This window comes from Crocuta crocuta, unplaced genomic scaffold (genome assembly GCF_008692635.1).
Source record: "Crocuta crocuta isolate KB4526 unplaced genomic scaffold, BGI_CrCroc_1.0 scaffold147, whole genome shotgun sequence".
NCBI classification, from domain to species: Eukaryota; Metazoa; Chordata; class Mammalia; order Carnivora; family Hyaenidae; genus Crocuta; species Crocuta crocuta.
Genome location: NW_027532594.1, coordinates 1,256,574 through 1,266,376, shown reverse-complemented (window position 1 = coordinate 1,266,376; position 9,803 = coordinate 1,256,574). Strand labels below are relative to the sequence as shown.

The window sequence follows — 9,803 nt, the reverse complement described above, 5'->3', positions numbered from 1 at the left end:
ATGGAGGGGGGGGGGCTTTTCCAGCTGTATTTTGCCCTCAGCTTGCCCCATGGTCTCTCATCACTTTGACCTATTAGGAAGGAAAAATTTACCTTTACCACTCAAAGTTATTTTGCTTGGTTTAAGAATTAAATTGATATACCCAGATTAATAGGGGGAAAAAAAGAAACGAAATTTAATTCACATGTTTTGGAGCTCATAGAAATATGAATCTCAGAGAAGTGACCAAAGTAGGCAGGTTTTACACCTTTTAGACCAAAGAGACTTTAAATGTTTGAGGAATTGAAGAGGCAAAGAAGAGACTCTTAAATACAGAGAACAAATTGAGGGTTGATGGGGGGCAGAGGATGGGGGAGGAGTGGGTGACAGGCATTGAGGAGGGCACTTGTTGGTATGAGCAGTGGGTGTTGTATGTAAGTGATGAAATCACAGGAATCAACCCCCAAAACCAAGAGCACACTGTATATAAAATGTGTGTTAGCTAACTTGATAATAAATTACAAAAAAAAAAAAAAAAAAAAAAAAAGTGAGGTTTGTGCTTGGGGTAGTAAATTGATGAAGAAGTAATGAGGTTTATTCCTACAGCCTTCTCAGCCCTGAATTCCCTATCTTTGGTCATAGGATGTTTCTTTATCTCCTGGTACAGGGAGAGTACCTCTTACATGTGAGAATTATTTCCTGCTTTCAGGGAGACGGGGGAAGGTTAGAGTGTCCTTTTGGCACTGGTTGTTTGTAAGTAACTTTAATTCAGATACTCAGTATGCCAAAATGGCATATTTTTGGGGTGGCCTGCCCTGAACCCCATCAGATCCTAGATATTTTTCACAAATAGGGAACTCACTTGGATTATTTGTAAGAGCCTCTCTACTGCTTGAATTAATCAAGCAAACATTCATGTATTTAGCAAATATCTAATAAATGTCTGTTAGATGCCAGTCATTTTGCTAACCCCAGGGGGCCATATAAATATGACACATTGGGGTCCTCAAATTAGTCCCAATTTAGTAGGGAGACACTGTGTACAATAATAGAGGTGTGTGCTGTGGCCAATCGAAAGTATAGTATAGCTTATAGAAATGTGGGGAAGTGTCTCCTTGGAAGCTTGCTAACTGGCCACAAAGCATCTTTAATAATGGAGGGGCAGCTGGGTGGCTAAGTTGGTTAAGCGTCTGACTTCGGCTCAGGGCATGATCTCACAGTTTGTGGGTTCAAACCCCGTGTCGGGCTCTGTGCTGACAGCTAGCTCAGAGCCTGCAGCCTATTTCGGATTCTGTATCTCCCCCTCTCTCTGACCCTCCCCTGCTCATGCTCTCTCTCTCTCTCAGAAATAAATAAAACATTAAAAAAAATAATAATGAGTTGGAGTTTTGGAGAACCAGAAATGTTACCTTGTCAGTGTCCTAGAGTTGAATATATTCTTACCCTAACTTATAATTTGGAATATGTGTATCACAGAGATTTTCCTTTCATGACTACAATTTATTAAGGTATGAACTTTTAGTTCCAGGGTCCCACATGGTGGATTTGCTAATATCATGGGTGGAAGTGGATTACAAAACTTCACAATTGCAGCTGTGCCATATACTCCAAATCTCCTACCAACTTCAAGCACATGGTATGTTAAATTGGTTTATTTAAATGCATTGTGAATTGTTTTGATTAATTTTGAAGAATTAAAGGTCTAACTATTGTACTGCTGCATAGAGAAGAATACGTCAACAGTAATCTCTCTTTAGCATTGAGGAGTCACTGATAAATAAGTACCAACATAATTCCTTTTTTTGGTAGGGAAAATATTTGGGGAAACTACCTATAATTTAATTGAATGTTCAAGTATCACTGAAGTTATACTGTCATAAGTATCACTGAGTTACACCATCACTTCAAACTATATTCCCTTATTGCTTATTTATTTTAGGCTGAAAGGAACTTATTTTCTTTCACTACATTTGCATGCTAAAGGAAACTGCAATGCAGCAGTTTTTTTTTCTTTTTAAATAGTAATTCAGGGTTTTTCAATTTGAATGCAAATTTGAAAGGTTGGTTTTATGTTAATTTTGAGTAGTGTTTTCACTGCTAGACAAAAACAATCAGAAATTTCATAGATTTCCTATTTAATGGTGGTATATTTTTCTTTTAAAGCATCAACATGCTCAAGTTACCTGAATACCCAAGTAAAGAAATACTCAAGGACAGACTTCTTGTGGCACTGCATTGTGGCAGCTATGGTTACACAATGGCTTAAGTCTGGAACATTCATCTGATTACTGATGCGCAATTCAGAGTGGCAGAAATAATTTAGGAAAGTGTCAACAGAAAAGGAGCCTAAATGCAGCCCACAGGCAGGGGTGATGTTTAAAATTCATAAAGGATCACGCTTTCTACCCTCCCTCCCCGCTTCCCTTTTTTGTTTTTTCTTTGTGATACAATTAGAAAACATAAAATCACAGTAGTCTTCAGTTTAAAAAATGCTAATTGAAAGTAGTAGAAACTGTCCTTTTTCATATTTCTTTACTCGTATCCAAGATTGTGTCAAGGCAAAACCTTACTCCACATTCCACCTACACTATGTAACTGTCATGTTAAAAGGGTGTTTTCTCTTTATTTTCCTATATATTAAATAACATTAGGACATCCAGCCTGGTATGTTCTATTGCATGTAAAGTGCCGTTTATATTTTGGAAAACTTATTGTATAGAATGGATTAATTTAGATTGTGTATACAGCCACAAATACGTATTTTCCCATATTGAATCTATATTGCAATGATGTTTTTTAGCTTTTTAATATTTTAATATATAAAGTTTAGACTGATGTGACTAACAGCTGATGAAATGACATTTAATTTATATATTAAAGCTTATATTGTATGAATTATTTGCATTTTTCAATGGTCAGTTTTCCATATGTGTATTGTGGTCTCAACGTTTTTCTTATGCCCTATTTTAATTTATATTTTAGGTAAAATTAATTACCTTCGTTTTATCTGTGAGTTCTGATAACACATTTGAAAAAGTAATCCATTGTGAAGATTACAATTTAAATTTGTAATTTTTAACTTGTTTGTTTTTCATGATTGAAATGTTGAGTTCAAGTGACGTATGCCTAATACAGAGCTAAGGGTTTTTAAAGGTGATTTTGTCAGTGTTCTTTTGAAAAGATACACTTGAATAGTTACAGCATAGAACACACACATATTTAGAAGTGCTAACAGAGGAATCTGTAATGTTTAGGACTTTGCCTTTGGAAACTAAAATTATACTATCTAGTGGCATCAATATTGGTGAAATGACTTAGGCAGATTTTCTCATATAAGCAGCTCTGGTCATATTTTCAGTATACACTGAAAGCTTTGCTGTATTATAAAGCTTCTTTCATATATGCCTGTTGGTTTTCTTTTGTTACTACAGGTTTATATACACACACATATGCACATATATATAAAGCATCTCAGATTAATTTTGAAAATAGGAATCCTTGAAAAATTATAATTTTAAAATTAAGACTCAGAAAAAAAATAAAATTAAATTAAGACTCAGATGTTTATTTACAATAAATTAACTTTAAAATTTTGATTTTCAAAATTTATTTGTATAAGAGGTCATTGCCTTCTGAGTTTTCAAATAGATAACTGATTTTAAAATTACATTGCTTTTAATTGTAATTTTTACAAACACTTACTTCTGTTAATAATCATACAATACATTGGCTTTGTCAGATTGGTTCTTTTGCAAGTATTTATGTAGAAGAGCTAATATAATATTAAAAATCTCATGGTATTTTATCCCTGAATTTGAATATTTTTTGATACAGATTTAGCTATTTCAGGGTTTATTTTTTATGCTGTCTTTATTTTTAACTATTAAAATGCAGTTATTATATAAAATATTTTATATGGATTGAAAATAAGCAAGAGGCAGCAGGTCCTTTTAATACACTCTTTTCCCACAATTTCTCCTGTAAGTAGATGGATATGTTGAATGCAAAATAGTTTCAAAAAATGACTAGAGATTTTCAACCCCTTTGGGTAAAAGATTACTCTAATAGGAAAATAATTCAACCTTTAAGTCATGTTGTATTCCATATAACAAAGAAAACAGAAGAACACAGCACTCCAAAGGAATAAACATGTAGGGCAAAGGACCCTAATGTAGGAAACTGATTAATAAAAACATCTGGGCAAGAGTAGATTAAGTTGTTCAAATAGTTTGAGGGAATAGTGAACATGTAGTTAATAAAATCTTGTTGTTCATCTAGAACCAAAATGGAATCTAAGGAAATCCCAGCTTTAAAACAGTACACTACACACCGAATAAAACCATGTCTTTGTTGAATATGGAGGTGGAAGTGAAAGCTTTAAAGCATAGGCCACAGTTTGGAGCCAAGTATGTGATTTCCACTCACAATTTTGTTTGTCTTGCCAATTCTAAAATTTTAATCAGTTATTAGCATTTTAAAAATCGGGAGGTTTCATGCAGAAGTCTAGATTTTAGGCTTTTGAGACATGAAGGGAATACCAATATTGGGCATAGATTTCTAGAAGGCATAGGAGGCTTGAATCTGCTTCTTTCATTGACTGAATATGCTCTTCAGTTGGCCATTGTCTGACTTCAGCCCTGCGCCTCACTAATTCATGTTCCCTTCATGGCCATTGACAGCATTGGAGTTTACTTTCAAGAATCTGTCCTGATTGGAAATGTTCCCCTGGAGTGTAAATTGGTACAAATTATTTGGAAGGTAATAAGGCAATATCAGATTTCTTAAGTGTACATATCCTCTTTGACTCAACAATTCTAAGAATTTATCTCATGGGTAATCTTGTTCATGTACTTAAAGATATTTATATAAGAATGTTCCCTGAAGCCTTGTTATAAACTGAAAATAACTTAAATGTCTATTAGTAAAGGGTTACTAACAAATTACTGCCATCCAGGAGAATATTAAATAGTATTTATTAAGAATAAAATGGATTTATACATGTATAATACTGATATGTAAATGTTTCTAAGGTATGTTTGTGAAGTAAGATGTATAGAAGAGTGATTAGTGTATAAATACCACTTACATGGGGTACTTTTACAGAGGAACAATTTCTGAGCCATGGATTATTCCTCTAGGTGGGAAAGCGTTATAAGATGGGATAAAGACTTTTTCATTATATAACCTTTTTTTCCTGTTTGTCTAAATCACATGCTTGTGTTATTTTGCATGTGGCATATGTAAAAAGAAATGTCTAGTATCTTTAATCAAGGGAAGCAAGTATCAGTAATAGGTTTTATTGGCTCTATAAAATGCCACAGCAATAGCGATAAGCAATATTTTAGTAACCACGGAACTTACCATTTTATAATGTTAATTTAAAACAAGTCTCCTTCAGTTAGATCCTGGCAGTGGCGGTGGTGGCTCTCCCCCTTCTGATTCTCCTTGCTATCTCCCTTTCACTTCCGGAAACATGGCCTCCACTGTGGTGGTCTCTGACGGCATCATCAAAGTGTTCAGTGACATGAAGGTAGGTGCATAAGCCCTCAGGACCAAGAGGAGGTGAAAAAGGGCAAGAAGGCAGTACTCTCCTGCCTGAGCGAGGGCAAGAAGAACATCATCCTGGAGGAGGGCAAGGAGATTCTGGTAGCTGATGTGGGCCAGACTGCAGACCCCATGCCACCTTTGTCGAGATGCTCCCAGACAAGGACAGCTGCTATGCCCTCTATGATGCAACTTATGAGACCCAGGAGAGCAAGAAGAAAGACTTGGTGTATATCCTTAGACACCTGTGTATGTGAACCTCTTAAGAGCAAAATCATCTGTGTCAGCTCCAAGGATGCCAGCAGGAAGAAGCTGGTGGAGATCAAGGATGAATTAGAAGCAAACTGCTAGGAGGAGGTCAAGGACCACTGCCCCCTGGCAGAGAAGCTAGGGGCAGTGCTGATACCTCCATAGAGGGCGAGCCTTTGAGAGCCCCCTTTAGCCCCCTGCCTGGAGCATCTGGCAGCCCCAAATATGCCCCCATTCTGCCAGACCTGAGGGCCTGGGGCATCTCAGCAGGGGAACGGCAGTCTCTTCAGCCCAGTTGCCAAACTGCCCTCTCACCCCCTTGGCCTTCCTCCCTCCATCCCTGACAGTTTTGGTCTTCCCATACCATCTTTGATCTTCTGATTCCTCTTGGGTTGAAGCACACCAAGTTCCCCCAAGGCACCCCAGTTTAGGAGGGGCCTGCAATGTTTTAATGGCATTCCCAATTCCCCACCTGTTCTTCCCTCTACCCATGCTGCCGACTGCTAACCTCAGTAGTGACTCTGTGCCTGTCTGTTTAGTTCTGTGTAAATGGAATGTTGGGATGACCCCTCCTTGTACCGCTTGGTTCCCCTCCCCTTTTCCTTTGGTGGCAGCCACTCATGGGAGCAGGACCAGTAAGGGACCTTCAATTAAAACACACACACACACACACCTCACACAAAATAAGTCTCCTAATAAAACTCCTTTGCAAACAAAGAAAGGAATGCTCTTTTGCCCGCAAAGCTCTATTTTTACATTGCCTGATAATTAGCACTGTTTATAGCTCTCTCAAACTCTACCAATTAGAGATTTATTTGAATTTATACTTTTCCCCTTGATTTCCTTTTTTTTTTTTTTTTAAATAGCACTTACTGGTATGGGAAAATCTGGAAAGCATGGATTCATGTGCTTACTTGGAAAAAGCTGTAAACTACAAGTCTACTACCCAACAATTTTATTAGCTTCTAGCCTTAGTGCATTTTTTCCATAATTGGGTTCATAAAGAACATAGCATTTATTTGTATTTAGCATTTTATTTTATATAATTCTCATGTCATTACAACTTATTTGTAAACAGTTTTTTTAATGTTGGCATGATATTCTATGGTATCAATGTATCATAATTTATTTGACCATCTCTAAAATTTTTAACATAGGTTTCTAATATTTTTGCTTGTATAAGTAACAGATGGTCTCTTTCAACAGTAGTTATACTTTAGGAGTGGTAACATTTTCTGGGTTATTTGTTGAAATATCCGTCAATTGCTCCACAGTTGTGGAATTACTGTGTGAAGGTTCAAGGAAGTGCTGTTGAAACTTAGGTAGGACAGGAGAAGATTGCTCCAGCAGCATGATTAGGGTCGTGTGCCCTACCAGAGTGTAAAAAAGTTGAGAGGTAGAAGGTCTGACAAAGGTAAATCAATTTTAATCATTGCTTACTTCCAGTCTTCTTTTCAAGAACGGGAGGAGACTCATCTATATGACACAAGCCCCTTTCTCAGGACCTAGAACTTGAGCATTTAATATTATGTTATATGGTTCAGCTATATCAACAATTATTTACACTCTTAGGGGTTAAACTAGAAACCTAGCTTCTGTTTACAAAGTTTTCCCAAAAGGGACTTACAAGCTTTTGGAATGCAACCCTTTCATCAGTTGCAAAATGTATCTAGAACAGCTGTCTCTATGAATTTCTAGCTAATAATAAAATTTTGGTGGTTTTCAGGACAATTTAGGCACATTAACGTGTAAACAGTCACTTTTTTCATATGAAATAATGTTCCTCTTTTCCTGTGCACATCCACAGTTGATAGGTAACAAAATTTACTTTTAAAGTTAACAATAGTAACAAATCCCAATTTTACACTTTAGCTTAAGCTATTTTAATGTGGAGAGAGTTCTTTTAGAATGTCCTTTGTGAAAGAAATTCTTAGGTGCTGGGCTATGATTACCTGGAATAAATGCCACAAATACATTTTTAAAATTTATAATAAGTCCTCTCATTTTGCAGATGAGAAAACTGTGGAGATCAGAGTTGGTGACTTCCTTAATGTCTCAGGGCTACTCTACTACTAGAATTTAAAATCTAGGGTTTCTGATTCTTAGTCCACCAGTTTTTCTTTTACTCCATGCTGTCTCTTTTGTGACATAACTGCATTATAAAAAGACTCTTTTAGAAAAACACCTGCAGCCTATTAACAATCATGTAAGACAAGCCTGTTGGGAAACTATAACTTAATAAGCTGATAGTTAAGAGTGATTAATAGGACTATATTTCTTCTCTCCCGCTGTGCCACAATAAGCTAGGGTGGGTATTTTACCATCTCAAGATGAAAAAGAACAGATGTATTGTCAGATCATAGATCATGTGTAGTCATTAAGTTTTATTATCTTTATAAAAATGTTCAATTTCAAGCATACTTGGTGCTTGGAAATATGTTTTGAATCTAATGTTGCAATACCATTAAAACCATAAACCGAGAATATGACGACTATTATTGTACACTTGTGTGAGGGAATTGAGTCTAGTTGAGTGAAATGGAGAGCAAGTCATCCTAGGTGGGTGCTCGATATGCAGTTAATGTAGACAACTTTCCAAATCAATTCAACAAATTTCTCTTAAATGTATTCAACATTGGTTTAGGGACTGGGTCACAGTCCCTACCCTCAAAGGAAACAGAATTAGGTTGGGCAGATGGGAGGCATATTTGAAACATTTTAAAACTGCAGTGTAGCATATGATTATAAAAACCAGCTACAGAAATGTATTCGTATAGGGGAAGAAGGGTTTAACATAAACTGAGTATATAAAGTAGCTTCAAATATTTGGCCTAACAATTATTAAGTTGCTCCCTAGATTTGGAGACAAGTAAATTGATCACCCTGTTGATTGAACAAATAACTGAACATCAGGTTCAAAAAGATAAACTGACAACAACTAAGGCTAGTCACTGGGTTCTCAGATTTTTAATTAGTGAATTATTAGCTTGCTCAGTTCTAGATTCTAGTCATTCCTTGAGAATACCGATCTGGTAGTTTTCAGAATTTGGAGACTGTTGTGTCCATATACCAACCATATTTGAAGATGGCTCTAAACTTCTCTCTGATTCTTTCTGAAACCTTACTGTACAAGTTGGGGGGGGGTGGCAAATTGGTATCTGCACAGTATTCTTTTATACAGTAATTCTCTTTTCCTAATATCCATGAATAGAGAAAAAAAGTAAAACTGATACTCTCATTCAAATTCCAAGATTCTGTATCCAGTGGCCTACTTCATTTGGATGTTTATTAAAAATCTGAAACCTTAAATATATCCAGAGATGATGTGTTGTTTCTCCATTGTCCCCCTGCCACCTGTCATCCCATCCCAGTCTTTCCTGTCTCAGCAAATGGGCACCACCATCTACCTCACTGTTCTAAGCTGAAGACTGAAAAATCCAGGATTTCCCTTTTTCTCATCTTCTACATCCAATCCATTACCAACTCTTGTTGAGTGTACCTGTTTAGTACGCCTTAGTCAACGTCTATTGCCGTATCCAAGTCGCTCTGATCAGTTCCCTGGACTAGAGTGGTCTAACACAAGGGGAGGCAATAGTGCATTACGGTTAGGAATATAGGGTTAGACTGGACCGCTTGGATTTGCATTCCAGCTTTCCTATTGTTAGCTGTTAGGAGCTCAGCTCAGCTGGGAGAGCGAGCTGAGCTTCAGATGTTAAGAGTGGCTAATTAATTCAACAAACCCAAAATGAAAGAGGTAAGCCTTTAATCGCGTGCTGGGATGATACATGTGAGAGTCTAAAACTGGAGAAGGTACTCTTCGCCCCGTTACATTTCCCTCATGGAAAGGTGCGCTAATCCAGGGTGAGGCACATCAACACAGATGTCGGATTTGACTCACTATTGCAGGATCCTGGGACTAAAGGCTCCAGCTATTTTATGGACCCTATTTGAGGGGAGGGTGAAGGAGGAGGGTTAGGAGTGGAAAAGTATAGGGAAAAGTGAAAGTGGAACAAAGTATTTTCAAGGTTTCC

The 9,803-nt window shown here is 36.8% G+C and overlaps 1 protein-coding gene and 1 pseudogene across 3 annotated transcripts in view; both read left to right on the top strand.

Annotated features, from left to right (window-relative positions):
• HACE1 (HECT domain and ankyrin repeat containing E3 ubiquitin protein ligase 1) overlaps window positions 1–3,381 on the top strand; it is a 119,322-nt gene extending 115,941 nt beyond the window's left edge. For all 3 annotated transcript variants that reach the window (XM_077780007.1, XM_077780008.1, XM_077780006.1), the window contains 2 exons: window positions 1,502–1,615; window positions 2,143–3,381. In XM_077780007.1, coding sequence (XP_077636133.1) covers window positions 1,502–1,615; window positions 2,143–2,245 — 217 coding nt within the window. In that variant the 3' untranslated portion in view covers window positions 2,246–3,381. The remainder of the gene's footprint in view (window positions 1–1,501; window positions 1,616–2,142) is intronic.
• Window positions 3,382–5,452: 2,071 nt separating this feature from the next.
• On the top strand, window positions 5,453–6,116 carry LOC144244671 (cofilin-1 pseudogene; annotated as a pseudogene).
• The last annotated feature ends 3,687 nt before the right edge of the window (window positions 6,117–9,803 follow it).